This window comes from Lutjanus erythropterus, chromosome 22, assembly GCF_056507025.1.
Source record: "Lutjanus erythropterus isolate fLutEry1 chromosome 22, fLutEry1.hap2, whole genome shotgun sequence".
NCBI classification, from domain to species: domain Eukaryota; kingdom Metazoa; phylum Chordata; class Actinopteri; order Lutjaniformes; family Lutjanidae; genus Lutjanus; species Lutjanus erythropterus.
This window is the reverse complement of record NC_139338.1, coordinates 24,977,007-25,004,285: the sequence shown is the minus strand read 5'-3', so window position 1 is coordinate 25,004,285 and position 27,279 is coordinate 24,977,007. Positions and strand designations below refer to the sequence as shown.

General features: G+C 40.0%; 3 protein-coding genes across 4 annotated transcripts; 2 read left to right on the top strand and 1 right to left on the bottom strand.

Moving 5' to 3' along the window:
- The first annotated feature begins 108 nt into the window (after positions 1-108).
- arfgap3 (ADP-ribosylation factor GTPase activating protein 3) lies at positions 109-8,943 on the top strand. The gene is made up of 16 exons (XM_084710966.1): positions 109-277; positions 1,558-1,676; positions 2,982-3,054; positions 3,184-3,315; positions 3,455-3,535; positions 3,640-3,715; positions 4,632-4,691; positions 4,787-4,833; positions 4,943-5,094; positions 5,175-5,306; positions 5,409-5,534; positions 6,516-6,668; positions 6,802-6,919; positions 7,634-7,721; positions 7,851-7,975; positions 8,068-8,943. Exons 1-16 carry the CDS (start codon positions 209-211, stop codon positions 8,083-8,085), a joined length of 1,569 nt encoding a protein of 522 aa, XP_084567092.1. The 5' UTR covers positions 109-208; the 3' UTR covers positions 8,086-8,943.
- A 3,172-nt stretch (positions 8,944-12,115) lies between these two features.
- On the top strand, positions 12,116-20,056 carry ikbip (IKBKB interacting protein). Of its 2 annotated transcripts, XM_084711196.1 has the most exons (4): positions 12,187-12,799; positions 12,888-13,005; positions 16,782-17,003; positions 17,273-20,056. In XM_084711196.1, the coding sequence occupies exons 1-4, from the start codon at positions 12,609-12,611 to the stop codon at positions 17,837-17,839; spliced, it is 1,098 nt and encodes a 365-aa protein (XP_084567322.1). In that variant the 5' UTR covers positions 12,187-12,608; the 3' UTR covers positions 17,840-20,056. The 2 variants fall into 2 exon arrangements, with proteins under 2 accessions (XP_084567323.1, XP_084567322.1); XM_084711197.1 differs by lacking the exons at positions 16,782-17,003; positions 17,273-20,056 and adding an exon at positions 14,203-15,551 and having other exon boundaries at positions 12,116-12,799.
- A 699-nt stretch (positions 20,057-20,755) lies between these two features.
- ckap4 (cytoskeleton associated protein 4) lies at positions 20,756-25,671 on the bottom strand. Its single transcript, XM_084711295.1, has 2 exons — positions 25,282-25,671; positions 20,756-22,321 (listed from the first exon to the last, which is right to left on the bottom strand). The coding sequence occupies exons 1-2, from the start codon at positions 25,603-25,605 to the stop codon at positions 21,188-21,190; spliced, it is 1,458 nt and encodes a 485-aa protein (XP_084567421.1). The 5' UTR covers positions 25,606-25,671; the 3' UTR covers positions 20,756-21,187.
- Positions 25,672-27,279: the final 1,608 nt, after the last annotated feature.

The window sequence follows — 27,279 nt, the reverse complement described above, 5'->3', positions numbered from 1 at the left end:
AATAAAAACACAGCTGGAGCTTCGAACGTAAATGTAAACTACATTACCCAGCATCCCTCGCTACAATAACATAACCACGGGTAATTTTTATCCAATCAGAGACAGACTATGATTTGCTCCCACTGACGTGTCGCATTCGGATATTGTTGAGGAAAACCTGTTTTTCATGTCACTTCTTTAACCACAGGTATCACCAACAGACAGAACAATGTCAGAGCCCACCAAGCAGGACATTTCAGCCATTTTTAAACGGCTCCGCTCCATTCCTACAAACAAGGTGAGAATTTTAAACGGCTGACGGTTTATCTGCTGTCTTTAACAAGGAAGTTAAACATCTGACACGTCGCACTTTGAGAAACGCCAAGGCTAGCTTTAACCTCCCGGCTTCATTGAACAATTAGCTGATACGTATAATGTTGAAAAACGATCGGTTTGTGTTAAAAGAAAAACATTTGTGGCCTGGTAACATTTGCAGGAGAAAAATCTGTCAGAAAACTTGTGAACAGTAACCAGACGCAAGTCGCATTTAGAAGGGAACTCTTGGTTTGTGAAACTCTCGCGAGATTTGTATGCATTGTTTTTCCAGTGTGCCTTTTGAACAAAGTAATCATGTTTAATAACGTGACGACGCTGTAGTTAAAATATACTTGAGTCTAGGGACACAAAACACTTATAAGGGCTAGGAAAATATCACGATTTGAGGTAATATGATCACTCTCGCGAGATCGTTCGCGGATCTGCGGTTCCGTTCTGGACACGACCTCAGACGCAACGTTAGCCAACTGACAGCTTAGCTAGCTTGCCTTTTGACAGCTGACATTAGCCGTGTTTGTTTAGCATAAACTTTCGTTTGCTTTAAGCTTCTTCAAGGCCTTTGTTCCACATGTTAGAGTGTAGGACAGTAGTGCATACATCCTGAATGATAAGAACAAAGGAAGTGTGCTTTTTGCTTCACCAGAAAGAGTTAATTTCATTGCGAAATTCAACCCATTTTTACTAACAGCTGTTTGAATCTGCTGCATTCTGTCAGCTAATTTCACAAGCAACGTGCACTTCAGACCTTCAGGAACAGTTTTAATCTAACAAACACATTTCACATTGTTTGCTTCCACGTCTCTTTTATTGATTTTGAACTTATGATCGTGAATGAAAACTCATGTCTTTCCTGTTTTGTTAAAATATGTCTGTATTTTGTGGGAAAATAATTTATTTTGCAACTGCAACCATACCTAAAGACTACTCTCTGATTGATTTCACTTAGTTAATGGTTAGAGAATGTTTTGTTTGGTTTCAACTTTCAATAAATGTAATGGCAATTAAATGAAAGAATCTAAAATTATTTTTCTAAAGATTTATTTATCTGTGAAAATTTGAAAATAAAACCAAGCAAGACCAAAAACTGTACTGTACACTGTCCCCTGGAAATTTGTTTTGTTACGTTTACTTTGTTCACTTGCATTATTATTGAGTTGCATCATTTTGTACTTGGAAAAAAAAGTTTCTATTCTGAGCTCCATCTTCATTTGTATGTGTCTCCTGTGCCCTCGTCCTTCTCAGGTTTGCTTTGACTGCTCAGCTAAAAACCCCAGCTGGGCCAGCATCACGTACGGTGTCTTCCTGTGTATAGACTGCTCTGGGACACACAGGTCTCTCGGGGTGCACCTGTCCTTTATCAGGTAAGTAAGCGTTTATTTATAGGTATGTTATTGAGAACCGCTACTGAACAAGTATGAGTTCCTGACTGTCAGTACTGAAATATTAATAAGCTCCTGGACAAACGATATCGGCTATCAGTATTTATGTAACGCTACATAAACTGCTCACTGGGCAAAATGTTCAAACGTGTTCGCTCGGTGCACTAAATTTAATGAAAATGCAGGGAGCCGCTGCCCCTGACCTCCTCCCACCCACACACAACCAAACAGAGGACTTAATACAGCTTTGTCTCTGTTCTTTCTTGTGTCTCTTTTTGCACCGACTTTTACACTGTTTAAGCACAAGTGCCTCAAACATCTTCTTGCACAAACTGTTATATTGTTTTTAACTGCTTTATACTGCACATACATTAACTCTTTTTTTAGCACATCATCTCATTCTTATCCTTTCTTCTTTCTTAATTTTTCAAACTTATATTCTAGCATATTTATAAATAGAATAATTTATGGCACCACGTAAAGCGATATAGCAAACTAAGAGTTTCATTGCATTGTTAACTTGTTTGTTCCTGCATTTGACAATAAAGCCTTTGAATCCTAAATGCAATATCTCAGGAAACAGTTTCACTTATTTCTGCAAAAAAGTAATTCTTTTCACATTTTTCATGCCATGTCTTTATTCTTTGCACCAAATTATGGCAAGGAGTATCAATAAGATTGTCCCTAAGTATTGTTATCGATATTGGTATCAATAAATAAATAAAACATCAGTTAAGACCAAACAAATAGTGAAAGGTAAATTATTCCAAAGTTTACGGGTGAAGATAGCCGTTCTATCTTCATTTTAATCTGAGCTCTGCGGACGTTCAGCTGAGGTCAACACTGGAGTAATGTGATCTCTGTGCTTTGTCAAAGCACAGAAAAAGATTTAGGGAGAGATTTATTTTGGAACCTGAGATGCATTTTGTACCTGTAAAAGCTTTAAAGGGAAATTCGGCACTTTACACGTGGATGCTCTCTTATCGTTGAAGGTAAATGTAGTGAATTGAAGCAATAAATTCCTGAGTTTTCATGGACGCCACCTTACCCTATAGCCATGTCTTTGTTGTCCCTGATATCACCCTGACCAGTCTTAGTACCTCGAGATCCTCGGGGGGGAGGTCTTTTGTTTGTTCCGTGGGCTCGGCCCTGAGGCTCTGGAACAATCGACCCGAGGAAATCAGGTCGACCGAGTCAGTCAGTAAACTCCATTAAGTTCCTTCTTAATGTACCCATGATGTAAAAATTCAAGGTTTGTTGAAATCCTGTCATTGTTGTGCCACGCAGGTCCACTGAGCTGGATTTTAACTGGTCGTGGTTTCAGCTAAGATGTATGCAAGTGGGAGGAAATGCCAGTGCGGTCAGTACCTGAAGGAAGAACTTCTGCTCGCTATCAACAGATTAACATCCAAGCATTGTGTGTCACATGTCATATAACGTAATTCTTCCTGTCTGCTCTCCTGTATCTGTTCTGACCTTCCTGCGGCAGATTGGATTTTTCAGTCAACATGGCTGCACTGCCAGCGCTGCCAACGCCAAGTACAACAGCCGATCTGCTCAGCTGTACAGAGAGAAGATAAAGACTTTAGCCACACAAGCCACCAGACGCCACGGCACGGAGGTAATGCACACATGTGTCTTTTACGGTCTTAAAACACCCCACAGTTACAAACTTTGGCTTCCTGCGTACTACCTCTTTTCTTATCACCCCTGAAGTGCACAGATATCTGTATCTGTTTTCCTGCTCTTCTTGTTTACAGCTGTGGCTCGACAGTCAGGGTCCTCTCACCCCAACATCGCCAGACGACAAGCAGGTGGATTTCTTCAGTCTGCACTCACAGGTAAAGGAGAGTGCTCGCTTTTTTCCGAGGTGTGATTTTATCCATGTATCTGCTTGTTGGATATCTAATATGTGTTACTGTGTTTGTGTTAAATGTTTTTCCAGACTGTTCCTGAAAATCTGAACATGGCTAAAATGAGCCTCAGCTCGTCCACATCAGAGAAAGAGGAAGACACAAACGGTAATCAGTGTTTCTCCTGAACAAAAATACAAACATGCACTAGTCAATTTAGCTCAATTCTATTTATGTGGCTTGTAATGTTACTATAGTTCCACTACTTTTGAAAGTACAGTAATTAAATACTTTTTCAAATTATTTAACACAATTACTGTTACTGAAATTGAAATGGACTCAATAGTGAACAGTTGCAGATGATATGGTGGTATAAGACACATTTTAATGGGGTTCATCATGTGGGTCTTCCTTTACCACATCCTACTGTCTAACCCAGTGGTTCTCAGACTTTTAATAATATACCCCACTATGAAATATTCTTTCAGCCAAGCACCCTGACAATCTCAAACTTTCTTGGTAAAAAATATAAAGCACTGCACCATCAGCGTTGAGGTAAATCCCATTAAAACATATTCCTTTTGATACTGACAGTATTTAGTCGGCTGTTTTTGTGTTTTTTTTCCGTATTTTTCTCCATGATTTCAGCTGGATTACTGTTTTGTTTCACCTGTGATTCGATAACGATGCCAGTTTCTTGCTCACAGTGAACATGGGAAACATCTAAAACATGCAGGACAGGGGAAGCTACAGTCTAACCAAGTGTTGCTTACAGTTAGAACGCTGGTCATTGCTCCCCTCTGGTGGTGGGAAGTATCAATAACTCCTATCAGTGGTTAAGGGTACAAGGATCCCTCACTGCCACAGCAACGCTACAATAATATAATTGTGTGTGAATTAATTAGAGAATGGAGCAGATATTTAAAAATAACATAAAAGTTACTTTTCCTGTTAAATAATGACTTCTATATGTAGTAATAGGTTAAGTACTTAAATTACTTTTAAGAGAAATAAGTAAACAGTAAATGTAACTAATTGCTAAATTTCACTGATGGTTTGTCACATGTGTGTTCAACCTTTTCAGGTAATCTAGAGGAGGGTCCCAGTGTGGAGATGCTGAGTGTTTCTCCAAAAGCAAATGCAGGTTGGTTTGTACAATTCATGTTTATGATTAAATTAACTTATTTAAAGACTTTGAACTGCAGGAGATGTAATTTTACTGTCCTTCGATCTCTGCAGAGGTCTCCTCTCTTCTGAAGAAGAAACCAGCTGCTGCCAAGAAAACAGTAAGTCTTCATCGTTTCATTCTGATCTTCTGGCTGGGTATTATTGTAAGTGCGTGCGTTCACAGACTTTGCATTCACAGTGTGTTTTGTAAACTGTGTCTGCTTCCAGCTGGCCTCTAAGAAGGGTGGTCTGGGCGCTCAGAAGGTCAGCAGCAAGAGTTTCTCAGAGGTGGAGAAGAAAGCTCAGGCTGCCGATAAACTCAGAGAGAAAGAAGAAGGAACGGCTGCTGCCACGAAGAACATTCAGTCTGAGGAATCCATGTATGTCTCTACTTTTTTTTAGCTTTCTTTATTATATTTTGTGTTTTCCAGTCTTCTTCACCTGCCTTTCTCCTCCCCAGCGCTCCGTCCCTGCGACTGGCCTACAAGGATCTGGAGCAGCAGAGGAAGAAGGAGGAGCAGAAGCTGAAGGGATTAGACGAGAAGAAGAAAGCGCAAGCTGAGAGGCTGGGCATGGGTCTGGGCATCAGGAGGTACGGCGATGATGACGAAGAGACGAACACTAGTCATCATTTAAAAATTAAGTTTTCATACCTCTGCCTCATTATCGCTCTGTTTTCTACTCTTCTCTGCAGTGGAGTGTCTCACTCTGTGACGTCCGACATGCACATCATCCAGCAGGACAATCCACGGGCGACAAAGTCCACCAAAGGACGACGGTTCGCTGAGGACGATGATGATGAAGGGTCCTTCAGCTCGAGGTCAGATAATTGAAAAAAGTGTATTTTTGTACAGTATTTATTTTTATTTTATTACTGGAAGCTACAACGATTACTCAATTCATCCAAAAGAAAATAAGTTAGCATTTATTTTATCTTTTAATCAATTTCTCGCTTTACTAATTTTTCAAGCAAAAATGAAACATTCCAGCTTCTTCAATATGAGGATTTGTTGCTTTTCTTTGTCATTTATGAAAGTAAATTAAGAGTTTATAAGTTTTGAGTGTTGATTGGATTAAAATAAGCAATTTAAAAACGTAACTGTGACGTCTAGGAAAGTATTAATCAATTAATCGCAAAAACAATCAACAAAGTAATGCATAATGAAAACAATTGTTAGTTGCATCCCTACTATTGTTATAGATATTTTTATTTTTGAGTAGTTTATTAACTTCATTGTCTGTGTAGTGCTGTAATGATAATTTTCAGTCATCTTTGAATTATTTTCTCAACTTCTTGATCAGTTGTTTGATCTATAAAATGGTAAAAAATGTCAGTGTTTCTCAAATGTCTTGTTTTGCCCACAACCTAAAGATATTCAGTTTATAGAGGACTAAAGAAACCAGAAAATATTCACAGTTGAGAAGCTGAAATTAGAGAATTTTGACTTTTCGTCTTTAAAAAACTCACTCAAACTGATTAATTGGTTATTAAAATAGTTGGTGATTAATAGTTGATAACTAATTCATTAATTGATTTATGGTTGCAGCTCTATTTGTGTGTGTGTTCATTGCCAGTTTACACATAATGTACGTGCACACACAATTCAAACTGGTTTCAGTTTTTTCTGAATATATTGTGAGTTAACTCACACTGGTTTGGTAATACTTTATCAGAATATGGTCATGGCAGCAGAGCACTTTGAATTTGAATTTTAATGCAAGTTAATTCCCTTTTCACACATTTCAATCCAGCACAGATTTGTTTTCACCTGACATGATTCTGATCATCTTCTTTCTTCAGGATGATGTCCCGGTTTGAGGATCAAACAGAAACCTCAGACAGTTTCTCCTCGCGGTGGGACGACAGAGGCGAGGGAGGAGGCTGGATGAAGGAGAGCAGGAAACCAGAACCGGACTTTTTCTTAACCTCCACTATACCATCAGTGGATGACAGGTAGCTGTAGCCTTAAAGAAATGAATGAATTTATCTGATGTGTTCAGGTGTTGTAAGGAAAACTGCTTTTGTGCACCGTGTCTCTTTTATGGTATGATAATTGTTTTTATTTGTAATCGTCGTTTGTTTTTAGGCCCACCGCCAGAAGAAAACCAGAACCAATCACAGACACGGGAGAAGCTCGGAAGAAGTTTGGAGATGTGAAAGCCATCTCCTCTGACATGTACTTTGGAAAACGAGATAACTCTGAGGTACACAATGCCTTCTGCACGTTGTTCACACTTCATATACTGTGTTGTGTATGAGTGGGCTTGACTTATATCTTGCATGTTTTTTTTGTAGATATTTTTAATTTTAAATGCTTTATAAGAGATGTGCTGTGAATATAAATCTTCAGTTTGCAGATTTTCATCCATTTATTTGGAAGCCCAAATTAAATCTCCCACAATTCATCCCTTTTGGTCACGACCCAGTCTCTGGGAATATGTCCTCTGGACCGCACTCAAGGTTTTTACTTTTGGACCTGAGCTGAAATGAACCCTGGAAATCCTCCCGACATATATGAACAGGTCAGAAGGGGACGTGAGGATAATCAGACCTGATTGATCCAAACTGTATTTGACCTGAACAGACCCTGACAGAGGGAGAACAGCAGCACTGTAGCAACAGGAGGCGCTATCAATTAAAAATGGGCCATTCCAAAAATAATCTGTTTACACAGTTGAAAGACTGATTTATAGAAATGATAGAAAGTCCTGTTTACACCTGCTGCACCATCAGTAAAACATTCTGCAGCTGACTGGCTGTCAGATAACAGATGATAATTACATTTTAATAACTGAGAATTCAATTCAATTCATTTAATAACATATATTTTTCCATACTGATTTCCTAAAACATTCCTACAGTGATTATGATAAACCATGTAATCAGAGTACAAATCTGTCTGTATTTCTGTTTTTTAGTACGAGGCCCGAACACAACTGGACAGATTTGCTGGGAGCTCCGCTATAAGTTCAGCCGACCTTTTTGATGAGCCAAAGAAACAGACCAGTAAGAGACGGCTGCACCATCGCTGCCTCGGCAAAAACAATCATTTAACATTAAGTGTTAACTCATTGCCTGCATGAAGCTCATTGTTCTCCGTCTGTTTGACTCTCTGTGTTTATTTTGTACCCACAGCGAGTTCGTACAGTCTGAGCAACGTGCTGCCCAGCGCTCCTGACATGTCACAGCTCAAACTGGGAGTGCGCTCCGTCGCGGGGAAACTCTCCGTCATGGCGAGCGGCGTAGTTAACACAATTCAGGTCGGTCAAGAAAAAACGCGCTTGAACAAAGATCACAAAAACATCTTGTCTGATAAACATAAATTCAGTAATGTATTTTCTTTTTTTTCCAGGATCACTACAGCTCCTGAGTCATGTTGCGTCTCCTCGGATTCATCGCCCTCATAGTCGTCCTCTGTTTATCAAAGTCAGATAAGTTTCCCAGCGAGTGGCGGGCACTCATCTGGGGAGTGAAAGAAGGAGAAGGATCAGTCAGTGCTGCGGACAAAGCTGCTCCGTGACAGCATCAGAATAACCCTGTATACATCTATATCTAGTTTTTTATTAGATAGTGTATATACAAGAGAATCAAGATGGCCGACGCACAATATTTTCAGTGGAGTTATTGTTCCCCCGCAGGCATCTTGAAGGGAGATCTATGTGTATAGTTCAGTTATGAAGAATATTTAGTTTGCAGTTTATCACTTTATTGCTTTGAGGTCTGGGGGTTTGAATCTTTAGAAATGCTGTATGTAGCAGTCTGAGAAGGTTTGTGGTGTAATGAAGAGGGGATTTGCTTTTTCATTCGTTTAGTTTATGAAGTTAAAAAAAAAAAAAAACTAAAGTCAGTTTTTAATAGGTTATCGCTCATCACGTGCGCTCTGCAGTGTCATACTGTGCTTTTGTTTTTGCACATTCCCAAAGGTTTGAAAGTGTCCTTTCTGTCCCCAAAGTGCACTTATGTTTGCTCTTCTTCCACAGACAGGACCAAAACCTGATTAAGAGGCCCTGGGGGACCAGATATATATAGTTTTATGAATTGGAATTGGTCTCTATAGCACATAAGCTTCATTTTCTTGCAATTATTTTTTCTTTATTTTCCAAGGCCGTGCATCTGTTGTCACAAAAGGACAAGATGGAATGAGGCCTAAGGAGCTATCAAGAAGGAAAGGTTTTGGGAAGTATATGTTGATACCACTTTCATGTTTGTCCATTCCCACATGTCCTCACACTGAAACGACAGAGCCGGTTGTTTGCCAGTGATCGCCAAAACAACAGCTGGAAAGTACCAGAGACCGACATAGCGGACCTTAAAGATATAATCAGTTGGATTTTTCCGAGCCGTTTGTAAACGCCCCAGAAAGAAAGTTAGTTGATTGTTGAGTCTCATTCCCAGGGCGGAAAATACTCCTATTTTGAGATGTGAAAACATCCCGAGCACAGCAAAATAAGCAAGAAAATAAAGAAATACAGGCAGAAGGAAGGGTCTGTGTAGATACAGACACGACAAACTTCTGGTGAGTCATAAGTGAGCCTTTAAATACATCAGTCATTATGTTAAACGTGATTAATGTAGCGAAACAGTCGCAGTTTGGTTAGGCTTAGGCACTAAAACTACTCAGTGAAGTTAGGTTAGGTTTAGGAAAAGATCATGATTTCGGTTAAATTTAAGTGTATGACATCAGCCATTCTCAACCACTGGACCGTCTATTGGTCCACGGAGGCAGTGTTACTGCTAAATGGTTAGATTAAAATTAAAAACAAATGTATTTTTAAGGCACACTTTCAGCAGCACATTATCAGGTGACAAACATGTTAGCTGATGCAGTGACACAAAATTGTTTTTTGGAAGGTGGTCCTCAGAATTTTTAAAAAATCAGAAGTGGAGTTTAAGTTACAAAAGGTTGAGAACCCCTGTGTTAGATTACTTAAGACACGTAACATAAGTGATGTAAGGTACGAACGTAACTTAAAACTTGAAATAAGTCAACGCTGACTTGGTTTTACACAGGAAACCCAGTCTCCTGGGTGATAGTCCAGTATTTGACTCCCTCATATGTGAACTTTCTCACTTTATACTGCTCCTGTTATAATTACTCCAGCCACTAGAGGTCGCCACTTTACAAAAATGTAAATACCTAACACAACATAAATATGGGTTATAAAAGCAGCTGTCTGTTTAATATGAAGCTGCAGCTTGACTGAAAACAGCCGGCCTACCACTGATAGTGACACAAGACCAAAAAGAGTAAAAACTTTGTCTTTTAGGATGGACTGTTTAGATACATTTGGATAGAGCCAGGCTACCTGTTTGTTTCCCTCTATTTCCAGTCTTTATGCTACACTAAGCTAACCATTTTAGCTTCATATTTAATGGAGAGACATGAGAGTGGTATCAGTCTTCTCGTCTGCGTCCATGCCTTTAAAAACGGCAGATATGCAGTCGACTTTAATAGCACTAGAATGACTCTGCTTGACGTCGGTCAGTTGCACTATGTGTCATTTTCTTTATCTTTTTCTCTCTTAATCCTTTTGCTTGGAATTAGACACTTTAATATGTGATCAAAATATGGTCAACTGACTTTAGAGGGGTGCCTTTTGATGATGTGTTGGTTTGAATATGTAGCTGCTTTCTGCTGGAACACGTCTGTTGTGACTTTCTAAGTTGACCCCTTTGGTTTTTTAATTTGAAGTTCTTGAAGGGTAGAATTTGCTGACGAGGTGGGACCTCTACTGTAGCTTTCAGGTCCCACCGTACAACAACATGTCTGGTTAAATAATGCAGACAATCCCGTTAGAGTTCATTATTTGTTGCTGTAACATACTGCCAAGGTCTTTAATTCTGTCAGATATAACTGAGATGGGCGTAAGTAGCCCTACAGGAGGTGCTACACGGTGATTTTGGATTTGGCCTTTAAATGCAACAGCTTGATATCGGTTCTTGGTTCTGGTATGGAATAAGTACAGCTTGTGCTTTAACTTTCAGATAAAGCTTGCAATAATGCTAAAAAATGTTACTCCAGATATTTATTTGTGCAGAGTTTTAAGGGACTAGAGTCTTCAAAGCCCTGATTGGGAACAGGATGATTATATTACTGAGCATTTTCTGTACTGTTTATGCTTCTCAGGAGTTTGGCTTGAGATGTTACATATGAAAACACTAAAAGAGGGCAAAGTGACATTTGACCAAACGTGTGTTTACTCCATCACTCTATGCCTTAGTCCAAAGATCTCTGATCAACACGCCCTCATATTGTGGAGTTCTCTCTCTAGTTACCCTTTTTTTTTTTTTTTTTTTTTTTTTTTGCACATAATTTGTCAGAAATTGCACGTGGCAGCTTTTGCTTGAATGTACTGTATTGCAGTTGAACCTTTGCTTTTAAGTTGATGATACGTCCATGTTAAGACCTTTTGTATTTTGTTGATCTTTGTCAGATTGTCGTCTGTCGTTGAATATTGTTAATTGTTACCTAAAAGAATAGTAGCTGGTATAATGTGCATGGCTGACACATCCTGGAAGACAAGATAGCTGGAACCCACCCATTAAATAAAACTGTTCAGTAGGCTGAGAACTGCTACATACAATGTTGTATAGGGCTTTGGATTACTATGTATAGAAAGCTACTGATAATCAAGTTTTGACATATTTTGACACTCAAAATGTTTTTGGAAACATGCCGAATAAATGGCTTGTGCTTAAGCTCTTTTGCCTGGTCATTTGGTGCCTGTGCTTCACATAAACGTGTGTTTGATTCATTGATTCATTGTTTAGTGTAGAAGAAAAATAGCAAAAAATATCCATCACTACCAATTAAATTTTTAATTTCAATATGCTTCATTATCGTGAACGTTTTTAAAAATAATATTGCCAAATAATTAATGATAGTTTTTTAAAGTACATATTAATTCAATAATGAAATAAAGAAAATGGAAAATTCATAAAACAAGATTAATTTGTAAAATAAGGTAAATATGTAAAGTAAAAGCACAAAAAATGAGCTAACTGTAGCTACTATTAGCGAACACTACCATTAGCTAGTTAGTAAGTTTGCTACTATTACAGGTAGAAACGTTTAAGTTGGGACATCATAACAGTTATAATAAAGTTAAGAATATTTTATTAGGGTTTTGGGAAGTGAAGATGTTGGTATAACACTTTTTTTTTTTCGTTGATTTGGGAACTGTTCATCTGAAATAGGTACCCTAGTTACCATGGTTACCATGACAACCGGTGAGATGTTGAACAAACTTTGCTTAGTAAATCGTCTGGAAGATTAATCAACTATCAAAACGCTTGCTAACTGTTTTTTTTTCTGATCAATTAATCGAGTCATTGTTTCAGCTCTGCTTGAAAGACATCATTAATCCAGTATTTGGCCATCTTCAGGCCAAATCAGGACAAATCCTGGCAGCCGCTTACGTGGCTGACTGCGGCGTTTAGGGGGCTTCCTTCGCTGTCGGAACTATAAGCGTTAAGATTGAGGTTCAAACAAATTGGAAACCGCGATAGAAAATTGTCGTGTCGTCCCAAACTATTGTGGCACTTGAGGTTAAAGATAAAATATTTATCCAATGTTTGTTATAGATAGCGTTTAGGTGTTTTAACTGAGCTATTCTACTATTAGTAAATGTATGTACGAGTTTCCGAGGAGCACTTGAAGGCGGCACTTTTTCCAAGGAACTGGGTAAAGGATAATGATTGTTGTAGCGGTAAAATCCTCAAAACCGAGCCGTTAATTATACTTTCTGTGTCATTTTAGCACCCTACATTATGCAGTTATCTGTGAAAGAAGTGTTATATTTTACTTTGAAAAGCAACGAATAGCCGGTGAGACGTTTTTGCTGTTAGGCCCGTTGAATTCCTTCACAGTAAAAGTTAACCAGTGTGCTAAAAATGCCTACTGAAGTAAAGCAGAGGAAGAAGTCTCCGAAACAAGGTGATGAAGTGTCCGAAACGTCGGCTGCAAACTGCAAAGATGAAGCACCAAAAGTGAAGACGGAACCTGCAAATAAAACGTCTTCGAGTTTGGATATTAGAAGTGTTTTGTGTGTGCTGACGCTTGCGGTATGCGGGGCGCTGAGCTGGTACGTTAAAACATATTTGTAATAACTTTATAAAAAGTTTTTGTTTGATTGTCCTCTGCTAAGCTATCTATGTCTCTCCTGGTTTCAGGATGGTGCTGCAACAGAATGAGAGGTTTTCCGAAATTGAAGAAAAGTACAAGGTTCTGCACGGAAAGACTAAAAGTCTGTTCGACATGGAGGAAGAAGTCCTGAAAGTTTCTAAGAAGGTGCGTTTGATTTATACTAGAACAGCTGCTTTGAGGGGTGGAACTTTAAAGGGTCAGTTCACCAAAACATGATCAATTAAGAATTAGTATCCAGTCGTGCAGACAGTTTTGGTTGTATGTGTCCAGATTTGGAGATATTGATGTCTGGTATCGTTACAACCTTTACTAACCAATTCTGGCCAAAAGAAAAAAAAAAAGATGTCTGTATGGAGACTCAAGGAGACGAGCCACCATCAAAATTTAGAAGAAAAAGCACCAGGCCATAGATGTAGGCTGTGACACACGTTTTAAGTGATGATAGAGCCGCAACGATTAACTGCTTAATCAATTATTAATGGATTATTTAATTAACAGTCAACTATTTAGTAAATTGATTAATCAGTTTGAGTAATTTTTTTTAAAGAAAACAGTCGAAATTCCCTGATTTCAGCTTCTTAAATGTGACTATAATCTGGTTTCTTTACTCCTCTCTGACATTAAACTGAATATGTTTAGGTTGTGAGTAAAACAAGACATTTGAAGATGTGAACAACAATGAATAGATTGAGAAAATAATCAACTCTGAAAATAATTGTTAGTTGCAGCTCTAGACACTACAACTGATGATAATCAAATACAAATATAAAATACAGGTTAAAAAAGACTAAATTCATTGTGTAAATATGGGTAGATAGTTATAATTTGATTTTGTGAAGTGTGGAATGAATACAGTGGGTGAATGACTGGTTCTAAACCTGGAAACTGTATGTTAGCTGTGATTTTTCTTGTATCTTTGCTTTTATCATGATATTCTGGATAGTCGTACCTATTCACCCCTGTAAGAATCATGCACATGGAACAACCTGAGGTGGAAAAATCACCTCTCACAGCTCAAAAACAGGCAACCTTGCCAACCTGCAGACTTAAACTATAATACAATTCAAAACAGCTGGGAACCACTGCCTTATATGATATTATATAAAGTTCTCTGCATGCATAAATTTGATTTATTTATTCATCTGAGGACACATTGTCTTTCTTGCATCCCCTAGTGTTCATACTAGTCTTTGAACACATCACTCTCTCTTTGCAGTTCATCTCTACTGTGTAAAAAGCCTTCCTGTATGCATGCTCTGTACTGTATTTTATTAAATATGAATACTGAGGACCGTAGAGCTCCCACAGAAACAGCCCTCCTGTTTTGTGTTGCGGCTGCAGCTGGCTGCCTCTGAGGACGACCTACAGGAAGCGCTCTCCACCGTCTCCTTGGTGACACGACTCCAGGAGGACATCTCCACTCTGCACACTGCTGTCATGGAGATGCAGGCCGACGAGAACTCCGCCTCCCGTGACCTGCAGACCGTCAACGCCCACTTCCTCAACGTGACGGAGACGTGGCAGGAGCGCTTGGCCGCCATCAACTCCGACCTGTCCGCCCTCAAGGGCGAGTCCCGGCAGGCTCACGCCGGAGCCACGGAGCGGGTGAACGAGGCCGAGCGGAGGGCCCGGTCGCTGGCGGAGAGGTTGGAGGAGCTGGAGGACAGCACGAAGAGGAACGCCAGAGCGATGGAGCACGCAGAGGAGGATGATGCCAAGCGGGCGCAGGGGCAGCTGGACTGGAACACCAAGCAGATCCAAAACCTGGAGACGCAGATCAGCAGTCTGAGCAAGAAGGAGGTGGAGCTCAACTCTCAGCTGCATGATCTCATTCCTCGGGCGCAGGAGTGTGAGGAGCAGCTGCCTCAGGTGGAGGAGGCGGTGCGCTCCATCCTGAAGCTGGGCGCGGACCTGAGCGGGGCGGAGAAACGTCTGGAGGAGGTGACGCTACAGGTGTTTGGGACAGAGGACAGCATGCTGAAAGCTCTCACTGAAATCCTAAATATAAGACAGGAGCTGGACACCCTGCAGGCTCAAAACAGCATCCTAAAGATGAAGAATGAGCTGTCCGTGGTTAAAGAGGCGGTCCGTGAACTCACCATGGTGCTCAGGGAAAACCGGGTCGACAGCCAAACAGACTCAGACACTCTAGAAGAAGAAGAAGAGGAGGAAGAACCATGGAAAGACGATGAGGAGGAGGTTTTGTGGGGAAAAGATGATGAGACAACTCAGTCTCTTTATGATGACCTCACTGAATGATGTCATTGTTTTGAGTCAGCGAAGGGAAAGGAGTGTCCCTGTCTTACTGTTTGCTGTCAAAGGCTGTTAAAGTTCAGTATTAATGTTTTTCAGTTTGTTTACCTCAGTTTAATGTCAGAAAATTGCATAAAACAACAACTCTGGTATCAGCTACATGCACTGTTTTACACAGGTACAGTCAAGAATGTATTTTAATATTCGTTTCATGTGGAGTGATGCATTTAGGCTTCTTCATTAGTTGTATAAATCATGCGCCTTTATTCTCTGCACTGACACAGTTGCAATGTGTAGCAATATCTGTGCACACATGGAAGAAGTTAGCCTTTAAGGTTTTCTGCCAGAAAGCCTTTCTAACACGTGGTTTAAAGCACAATATGTAAATTCTCATGGCATCATGGGAGTTGTTGTCTTTCCATACTGTTTAACTGCAACTATATTGTGATTAATTGTGCAGCCCTTATATGACATCTAGTGTTTTTGCCATTTCACTGCAGAAATATTCAATATTATAGCTTTAACAATATATTTTAACCCAGATCCCGATCAAACCAAACCAAGACCCAAACTGCAACAGAAGAAATAATTGTTTTAAATTGAAGCTAATAAGTTAACTAAGTTAACAGATAATAAGTCAATAAGTTTCATATGAGAGTCCAACCCCAGTTTCCTGGTTGGACGTCTTGTATTCAGCCCATTCATTCACCACAACCTGCTCCTGGTGGGGACTTCTGTCTTTTTAAAGCCTTTCTGACAGAAAGCTTTCTGACAAACAGGTTTGTGCCAGAAAGTCCTGACTTCTGACTTCTGACTTCTCCCATGTGCTGTCTGTGCCAGCATTCCCAGATGTAACTACTTGGAGCTGAAACGATAAGTCGATCAATCACTTAGCTGATCAACAGAAAAATATGTGGCAATTATTTTGAGACTTGAGTAATTGTCAAAAAGTCATTTTTCTTGCAAAAATTCCAAACATTTTCTAGTTCTGAGTGTTGGATCATTGTTAAGGGAAAAACAAGCAATTTGATTGCACCACCTTGTGTCGTTACAAGCCCTACTCTGACTCTGATTGGCTAATGCTTGTTGTCTTTGTCAGTTTGGATTTGGTAGGTTATTGGGTAGGTTTAGGCATGAGGAGTCTGACTGATTAAGGTCATGGTAAGAATATCAGGGTCAGCCAATCAGAGGCAGAAGAGGGCAGGACATGCCTATGCCATCCTGGGAGAGAAATATCACATACAGGAAACAGGAAGAGGTGCTGCCTGATTAGCAAGCATGCTGAACTGTTATTGTAGCACCGGGCAAAAAGGGGTGGGACTTAGAAAGGGTCCATTTATAATAAAAATAATTGTTATTTGCAGCCCTAAATGACCTGGTACATCTAGATCTAGATTTGGTACTGAAAAGCTTCTGTAGATGTTTAATAAATCTTTGACTGTTACACTTCACCTGTTGACAGCAAGGCAAACATTTCATCACTGAGCCTATTTAGTAAAATCACCTTTTTTATTAAAGATTATTTGTACAAATCTGTTTTGTTCTCGTATTTAATCTTTCTCTTGTGTGTTTTTCATAAAGTAAAATTATGTAAATGATTATGGCCTGAACGCACAAACACACAGCTGTTGTTTCTATCAATCCATGTACTGTGTGTCCCGTTTCAGTGCGAGAGCGTCCAGCCCATGCTGGAGGGTCTGGGGGCTCAGCGGGGGTCTCTGCAGCCTCAGCTGGAGGGTTTTGAGCAGGACGTGAGCCAGCTGAAGGAGTGGGCCTCCGGACTGACCGAGAAACGAGCTCAGCTTCACGCCAGCCTGACCATGCTGAGAGACGCCGTGGGACAGATCGAAGAACGCACCTCAGCCATCACAAAGGACTTTGTCAATAAGGTAGGACAGATTGTTTTGTCCTGTTGCCAGTGCCACCTTTGATCACTTTTACCGAGAACTGAACTTGCCCAGGCTGCAGTGGTGTGATATTTTCACAGTCTCAGAAAATATTACGGGATATGGTATTACACAACCATTATTATCAAATATATTAAACACAGGAGGATTAATTCAATTAGGAATGTGAAACCCTTATTTTTTATTAACTTTTCCTGTAGCCATTTTTAAATGTGTTTCTCAGCCTCTGTTCTTCTGTATTCCTCCTGTAGGTGGCGTCAGTGAGGACAGACGTGCGCAGGATGGACGGCCTGAAGTCCGAGCTGGAGTCTCTGCTGACTCAGGTGGGCGAGCTGGAGGACAAGACTGCTCAGGTGGAGCACAGCATGGTCAAACGCATCGGGGACGTGCTGGCCGGCAGCATCGACCGGGTCTCGAACCTCCGCGCTGCGTCCGAACGCAACAGCCAGACCATAGAGCAGCTCCGCAGACGCGTCCCCGAACTCACCGCGGCCGACAAACAGATCTCTGAGCGCATGAGGGAGCTGGAGAGCGGCAGAGCTCGTCTGATCAGAACGGTGACCTTCGCCAGTGACCTCAAACCCAAAGTTTCTGCCATCAAGAGGGACTTTGGCGCGTTCGAGCCTCAGCTGTCAGACCTGACTCTGCGGATAGGACGACTGGCAGAGGATCTGACGAAGAGAGAGCAGGAGATCGCTGAGCTCAGACAGACATTAGCTAACCTCACTGCTGTAGAGGGAGATTTAAGTGTTACAAGTAAACAGGTCAGTGAAATAACTGATATAACTGATATTGGAGAGATGCACAGACCGACATGAGCGACAAACTCAGACAAGAGGAGACGCATCAAAGTTTTCTTCTAATTACATCTGGTCGACTGTCACACTACTGCCTGAAATAAACCTTTTTTAATTAAATAAACATGAAAACTTTGTCTACCAAACTTTGATAGTCTGGTCACCCTAACCCCTAGATCAGGGGTCTGCAACCATCAAAAGAGCCATTTTTGGCCCCTAAATAAATGTTTTTGGAGCTGCAACTATTAAATTCTCTATTTTCCCTGAAGTTAAAATTTAAAGGATAAGGCACCACACCACAGATGGTTATGATTTTAGTTAAACTTTTTTGTATTCATATAAAGGCTACATATTTTTACAGGTGGCAAATGTAAAAATCACTTAAAAGAACTGAAAAAAAAAAAGGCTTTAAAAATAGGTAGAATAAAAAGACTTTGCATATAGAATACAGAAAAAAATCAGAGTGCCGTCATCTACAGACCTTAAACGTTTTTAACGTCACAGCAGTATGAACTCAGGCAGAGTCTTATGGAAAGTGTGCTTAAAAGGCTGCAAGACAGCCTTCATGGACTTGGCGATTTGACAGTGGGACGGCCCTCAGTGCTCACAGACTTAACAAACCCGCCTCACGGTCTGTGAATTTGTGAGAGTTGACATTGGGATTGGGCCTCAGTTTTTCTTGGGTGTGTGTGGCGTTTCACAGGCTGTGGAAATGTGGAGGAGGATCTGTAGACATTTGTAATATTTCTGCATTAATATGGTCATTTTTTGAAGGCATCACTATGGGCTCGAGTTGCCATGGTACCAGAGTTTTAAACTTTGTTACATGGCAACAAGGCAAAAATGGAAAAAAGTTCGAGGCACACAAAATAGGATAATTGTCTCTGTTTCTTTTTTTATTCAACAGCACACAGTGCTGGTACAGAAAAAGTGACTGAACACTGTGTTTTGCTGCAAACCAAATACAGGCAGGACAATAAAGACTGAACTGAAATGAGGTCTTGAATGTGCTATAATACTATAATTAACAAATATTATACATTTTAAACCTGTGGTATTGAAAAAGAATTGATACTTTTGACACCTTAGTGTACGGGAATAGTGGGAAATATACTTATTTGAGTTTTTGCAGAGAGTTAAATAAACAGTTCTCATGGCTGTACAGAAAATACGAAACTAGCAGACTGGAAAAAGAAGGAAACAACTACTGCTGTTACTGGCACATAAATAATCCCCTCAAAAATCGTTGATTTGTCACTTTTACTGCCTTGATTTTTGAAAATTTTCAAAATTTTAGCTTTCAGCAGGAGTATGCTGCTTATGCTGTGCATGTTTTGTGTAAACATATCCTGGTTTAACCTGGATAAGGGGCAGGTAAACACCTTATCCTGGTTCCTGATCATTATTTGTTTGAACCGAGTGGTTGAGATGATGAGAGATCGAGATACAACCGCACCCAGATGATCAGAAACCTTGATACTGGTGTTCAGGCATAAGATTAACCAGGTTTCTCGCACTCCTGAATAGGATACTAGTGTGCATGTAAGCACACTTATTGAAAAACTACTAATTGTGATGTTATTTTATGAAGAAAATCTTGCAGCCACATTAGTTGACTGATGAAGCTTCAGATGAATGGTAAATGATGGTACATTGCTTTTTACCCCCAAACAAACCTTCCTCACCTTTACTCAGCCAGTGTTTCAAGACTTGAAATTCCTGTTTGTTTACAAAACTGTAGCAGGAGTTCCTTGTATCCATTGGGCCTCTAGGTTCCTACAGGGGTTTGTTGGCATCCAAATGCCTCCCAGCAAAACAGATAACTCTGAGGTGTTTTGTTTAAGAGGCCACACGACTGCAGCCTCAGGTGTTTAACAAGGAATAGAGTAAACTATATTGTACCTGAGGGGGGATTTGTCTTAGACACACAGAGCTACAGTACGTTGCTTTGCATAAAAATGTCATGTTGACATGAGAAACAAGGAAGCATCTTTCTGCAGAACACCTGGAGGAAGAAAATTACATGTAATCTGTCTCTGCTTTCTGCACATGAAAGAGATCAGCCCGTGGTATTCAGTTTTTGTGAGGTGGAGAATCATTTCCAGCCCCCCTGTTTGATTTGTGTCCTCGTGCCTGTGGCTGCTGGCAGAGTGTCCCTTATTTTTCCACACTGAAGCCGGTTGCCCTTTGTAAAGGTGATCACATCTTAAGTTAGCTAATGTTGAAGTAATGAGAAAATGGCTAGCTAGCCAATCTACATCCGTTGTTTGCTGGATAGTTAGTTAATGTTTTGCTGTGATAGCTAATGTAAGCAAAACACTAGATAACTGGCTAATCTGCATCATTTGTTAGCTATCTACTTAGCCACCGTTTTGCTCACAATAGCTAACTTAAGATGTGACTATAAATGTTGCTTTTATATGCACAGCAGCAACATCTTAACATTATAATATAACATATAACTAGCTAGCTAATGATTGATGTACATTGGGTAGCTAGTTAGCTCGTGTTTTTGTAACATTAGCTAACTTAAGATGTGACTAGAAGCTTTATACGTCGCTTTTAAAGGTCACCCAGCAAAATATTTTAATCATCTCCAAAATTTGGTTTTCCTTTTAACATAGACAAACTTAGTACATAGCGTAAGTGTAGGAAACAGGAAAGGAAAAAGATGAGGTTCCAAAAGGTTCAGAACTTTGGATTGTTCAACTGAGTGTCATGTTAGAGGGTTTGTTCATAAATTCAGCATTATTTGTTGTATTCAAACCTCATAGGAAAGTGGATTATGCAATTTAAAAGGAATGCCTACTTGGGTTTTAACATGATTTTAGCAGCCCTTTCGGTAAATCAATAAGTATAAATTTACATTCCCACCCATACGATCAATGTATCACCCATGATCATAACTTCAAATCAAGAAATAATTCTTTACAGATGTTTTGGGTCAACAAGAGTTTTTATTCTTGTTAGAAAAACAAACAAAAAAACAAAAAACGTAGTGAGTAAACAAAGGAGTGCTCAAAAGGAGCTTATTATTGCATTTGGTTGGTTTCCAAAAAAAAACAGCATTGGCATGTAAAATGTAAAAAAAAAAAAACTAAACAAAACAAAATATTAGAAAAAAAAGAAACCACAGTGCAGAATGAGTGTGGATTTGAATTCACAGATCAGCAGTCCAGCTCTGCCCCCTCTCTCTATCTCCTCACCAGGTATCTCACATCGGCTACTTTTCTACTAAAATGTGCAACATCAACCATCAAGTTTGAGAAGTAATTCTTCATGAAAACAGGAAGTGGGATGTGGTCGCCCTTTGGGAATCATTATTGTCCTTTTTGTTTTGGTATCCTGATGTCACACTGCTGACTCAAACTACTTTTTCTTCTTGGCGTCTTTGGATAAGCCCGCCAGTGTCCGTGTGGTCTCCTGCAGAGCTTTCTGGAGAGCAGCAATCGCCTGATCGTGGCCTTCCAGCTTGGCCGCTTTGGCTTCCAGGCCATCTACCACGCTTTTTAAGGTCTGCAGCTGCTCTGGATCTGCACCGCCGCCGCCGTCCCCCAGCCTCCTCTCCAAGTCCTTCATCTGCTCATCCACACTGCTTTTCAGTGCCTCTACCTCCTGCAGCAAGCTAGTTTTGACCTTCTGCACAGCCTGATCCTGTGCAGCCAGGGTGCTCTCATGGGTGTCGTATTTGGTGAGCAGTGACTCCACCTTGCTGGTGATGTCTAATAAAGATGCCGACAGTGAGTCACCGCTCTCCTCTGAAGCTTTAACTCTGGCTTCCAGGTCGTCTGATTTTTTCATGGCCTGAGCGAATGCTTCGTTTGCCTGTTTCTCCACGTTACGAGCAACCTCAGCCGCCTGCTCCACGCTGCTCTCCAGTGTCTCGCTTTTGTCCTGCAGATTCTGGACGTTGGCCTCAGCTGTGGACAGTGACTGCCTCAGACTACTGACAGTCTCCTGAACCATTGACCTCACCGTTTCGACTTCCTGAGACATCGAGGCGACTTCCTGGTTGCGAGTCTGGAGCTCTGTCCTCACCGCACCTATCTGTTCCCTGAGTGCGTTGGCAGAGGTGTCAGAGGACTCTTTGGCGCTTTTGATCTCTGCTACAGTATCGACGATGGCAGACAGCTCCTGTTTGAGGAGTGTGGGGTCTTCCATGTCGCCCAGACGGGTCTTGAGATCAGCCAGCTGGCTCTGCGTCTCGCCCTGAGCTTCGGTGAACTCCGCCACGCTGGCCGTAATGGACTGACTCACCTCGGCCAGACGCTCCTCCACAGTCTTCTCCAAAGAGGAGAAGTCCTTCTCGCGGGCCTCCTTCACCTCGCTGATGCCCGCTGAAAGGTCCCTGAGTAGATCATTCTGGAGCTTCTGGAGGGCTTCCTCCACCCTCCTCGTCTCCACCTCACCCCTCTTCATCCTGGCGATGGCGCCCTCCAGCTCCACCCGTGTGATGCCCAGTGCTGACTCCAGCCCGTCCACATTACTCCTCAGAGACTCCACCTGTGCAACAAAACAGGAAAACATCATCAGTGTGCAAGTTCATCCATTTTAACACGCTGTGATCGAACACTTGTGCATTGTATTCCTGCCCCGTCACTTTTGGAACCTCGGTCAAATTACTCTTTTGCTGTTTCCTGTACTAATGGTGCGTTCCATTTTAAGAATTTCTGAGTTCCCAGTTGGAATCCTTTCAATGCCTCTGACTGTGTTTGAGGTGTCTGAACTGAATTCACATGAAGGTTCAAGAAAGCTTCTCAAAGGCGGGTGAGGGGATCAAGAGTTTACACACAGGTGTCTGTCAATTAATGTAAAATAGCTCCAGTGTCACACAGGATTTTGTCAGGAAACAGAAGAGAGGATAAAATTAAACTCCTACAACACAAAAGTTTATTCCTCTAAAATTTTGGTCACAAATCTGTGTAAGCTGGCACTTTTTTGCCGAGATAATCCGTCCCCCGGACGCATGTTTTCCAGCAAAATGCAGCTGAATCGGGTGTTCCTCACCTTGAAGACATCAAACTGACAGGAAACAAAAAGGAGATTGGAGCGCACAGATTAATTCACAGCCTTTGATTGTTGTGCAAACAGATGTTTCAGCACCACTGTGCCTTCATCAGACTTCGTGCGAGGACTCCGTTCATCTGTTTGCACAGTTAGAGGCTGAGATTTAATCAGTTTGTCCCAGGCCACTTTTGTTCCCTGGAGGAGGGTGTCCCTGTGCTCACTGAAATGGATTTTCACATTATTTGTGAAAAAAAATTGAGAGAAATAAACCTTTTGTGTGCACAGAAGAAGTCTTGGGGGCAAAAACCAAAGTGTTGCGTCTGCAGTTTTATGTGCACTTTGCATATTGTTGTATTTTACCAAAACTTTCATAATTTTTAAAAGATTTTTAACATTTTGTCATGATATTTTAGATGTAGTTTTTCTGTTTGACAAATGTAAATTTTTGCAAATGTTGTTCATTATTGTTTTATTTTTAAATTCTGCCCTTTGAGACATTATTATGTTACATCAGGCTGTAATAATCTTTTAGTTGACTTGACTATTAAGATGTTATTACGGTTCAACAGTTCTCAACAAAAGCGCAACTCAACCTCAGTTTTGCAGTTTGAAAAATATTCTTCACCACCACAATCGACCAAGTTGTTCCAGTTAGGACAGAGTTAGATTTATTACACTGAGACACTCCCATTGACTGAGGAAGACCATGACATGTGATTACAAACTCTGGATAAGGCTTTTAAGTGGATCTTTAGTTGCCATTATTTCGTAAAACTCCTGTAAACCACTCTCACAAAGGTTGAGTGTGAACTTAATGTCTGTCTCAGTTTATTCATTTGCCCCTTAACTTTACAATATTAAACTAAATCAACATATTTTACATATTTTGGCAAATTAACAAAACATTTTGTTGCACAATCAGTTAAATATTTTACCTCAAGGTTCATTTACTCACTTTATCTGTATTTCAAAAGGGTACTACTGCACTAAAAAAGAGCCTTTCTGAAATTAATCTGCACAAAAAAATAAATTTATGACATGTAATAGGGTTTGAATTTCTTAGTTCAGAACAAGAAAGATCCAGAAAATAGATTAAAAATGGCTGTGGTATGTCAACAAGTTGATTATTATTTACAATCCTATTATTATTCCTCAATAATACTATTATTTAAGCTGTAAGTACTATTTTATAGTGAGTTCATACCCAAAGTAAATTAACACAACCAAACACGTTTTACCTGTAAATTTGCATGAGTAGAGTTGAGTCATCACATAACTGAAGTCAGTGCAGGTGTACTATGTCATGAGTGTAATTAGACTGGTTATACACAGTACATCTGCAACGAATAGCTGAGTAATTGATTAATTGATAGAAAAAAATAATAATCGCAGATCATTTATTTAATTGATTTATTGTTTCAGACAATAGAAACAGAAACCACTTATATAAGCCAACAAAAAAATGTAATTTTTAACTTTACTGAATTTTAAAAGACAAGTTGATTGAACTTTGTAGTGATTAAAAAAGAAAAAAAAACTAGTCAGTGTATTAGAGACTCTCAGCCAGTTTCCATCATATTCTTTGACCTATAAAAAAGAAGGGTGTCGAGGGAGTTTTAACTTTCAAACAATGCATGCTGGGAAGTATTGACACACTGATCATGTTTCTTTAGAAACTTAACTTAAAGAGTTGATTGAACTCAATAAAGTATGTTCATTCAACTCAGAATTTTTTAGAGAAACGGAATTTAATGAGTTGATTGAACTTTGTACAGTATGTTCATTCAAATCATCATTTCAAGTCAAAAGATTTCAAGTTAGAAGAACTCATGTTTCTAAGTTCTGGGGTGTTCTGAACATAAATAGTAGAAGTTTTAAGTTTAATTAAGTTAGATAAATAAAACTTGTAGGTTAATTAGAAATGGTAAGTTGATCCCACTAAATTCCTCCATAATTTTTACAGTGCATTTACAAATCTTCTTCAAGTCTTTAACAATTTAGATTCCGGCAAAAGAGGCTGACATTATTAGATGTTACTCCAGTTTGTGCTCTTAAAAAAGTGTGAACTCATCCTTATCTGCCTGGTGCAGCTTTATCTGTTGTTCTCAAACAAAAGAAATCATGAAAAACTAAAATAAAATTTGACTGAAAACATGAAAAATTCTTCGTTTTCACCGGATCTGAAACTTTTATTTCTACTTTTTGGACTTCTGTTCAATGAAAAAGTGCATGGAGTTCATCCATCACTGTGCTTCACCAAACCTGCCCAACCCCCCATCAGTACACACAGTACAACAACTATATGGACGGTTATGTAATTGGAAACAAAGTCATCTCTAACAAAATCGATGACATGTAGTGCTTATATGTGATTTGCATGTCTTTTGTGATTCCTGAAAAAGTTTGCAGTCATTCAAACTACTTGTCCTCATTGATTCATGTGATTTTCTACCTACCTGCTGAACGACGCTCTCCATTTTCGTGCCCAGCTCTGCGTTTTGCCGTGCGCTCTCCTCGCTCTTTGCGCTCATCTGCCGCATTTCCTCCACTACTTGCTGCAAATGAAAAGCGGCGAACCCTGCGGCGCCTATCAACGCGATATAAAACACTGCGGTGGCGACGAGCCCGAGGCAGCTCCCTGACTTTGGCCCCTGTGGCGCGGGGCCACTCACCCCGTTACTGGTGCTGCTTTTTGGGCTTTTCTTCGACGCATCATCTTGGCTGGATGCGGCTTGGCTCTTCTCGCTCGAGTTGTTCTTGTGTCTGTTTTTTGCAGTCATCTTCAGTGGCAGCTCGCTGAGTGTGATGTGAAGGAGTGAGTTGAATGAGTGAGGGCTGTTTTTTTTTTTTTTTGCAGTCGTGGATGGAGGATGTTTCCAGTCCAGGCCCACTAACCGGCCCAGCAGCGTATCAGTGAGCGCGTCGTGTCTTTCCACGGGGCTTTTTTGCGTTGAGGTATGCGGATGGGGGCTGTCCCACGTATGTTCAGCTCCAGGCTCTGTGTGTGTGGGTCCAGTTTAATGACAGAAAACACCAGGAAACAAATGATTTCTACTGCTCTAACACATTCAGTGGTTTTTTAAACATCAGAAACTTGGTCCAACATGTTATTTTTTTCAATCTAACTCGGCAAACCAGAGGTTTCTGCAGAAGCATCCCAAGAGCAGCGATATTTCCTCCGAAAAGGGTTTCGAAATGTTTGACAAAGTTACCATCAAAATGCATGAGGTTAAGTTCACTTTTTAAGCAACTTTGAGTGAGAAAATTAAATTAAATGACAAAAAGTCGAGTTAAGAGTCGAGTTTTGAGTTAAGATGCCATAATTATAGGGATACAGACAGATACAGATTTCGACTTTTTATCTAAAAAAAATGTACTTTTTATCCAATAATTTGTACTTATCTTATATTTTCCACTTTTTTCATCTCATAATTATGACTTTTACCTCAGAATTTCGACTTTCTATCTCATGACTATGAATTTCATCGCATAATTTCAACTTTAATCTCATAAATGTATCTTTTAACCTCATAATTTATGTGATTTTATTCATAATTTTAACTTTTTACTTAATAATTATGCCATTTATCTCATAATTTCAACTGTTTATCTCATAAAGCTGTCTTTTAATCTCATAATTTCGACTTTTAACGCATAACGCATCGATTTTTAACGCTTTTTTTATCTCATAGAAACATGAAAGGACATAAGATGCATCACCTTGAACCAAACGGACATCGTTGTCTAAAGTCGCCTATATAAATGTGTGTGTTATTAACATAAAACCGTATATCATACACTTATTATTACTGTGATACACATTCGTATTGTTTCAATGACTGATGCAAACTTTGTTCGTACTGGTTCACACTGGAGCGGAGCGGAGCAGGGAGGGGCTGATTCTCGCCTCTTTGCTCCTCCTTTCATACGTGGCAGCTGAAGTTTCAGCCCTGCAGGCTGCTGAAGTTAAATCTCATGGTTACATCCCCACATACAGAGAGACACATCAGCTAAACTCACAGCTGAGCGCCCACTGCCTCCACACAGAGCAGTGAAAAGTTATAAAAGTCATTTGACTCCATTAAAAATGTGAATGAATGAATGAATGAAGAGTGGGGACGGTTGCAACAGTCTGCATTTCTCTCAGTTACTCAAAGACATCTTGACAAAGACAAGATATTATACTTACATCTGTATGCCAATTACCTATACCACTTTACTACCAACCCCTTTTTCTTTTCTTTTTTTATTTTACTGGCAGAGAGGAGCTTCCATACCCATTAACTTTATTTATAAGGGCTTAATTATTATATCACCAATTGTATTGTTAAAATACTCAGTAATAATGTTACTGTAGGACTTTTCCTCCATGTGCAACGTTTCTCTAAAATTTATTAGTCAGTCAGTCATTACTGTTGTACTTGTTACTATGTAAGATTATAACACAGTACCTG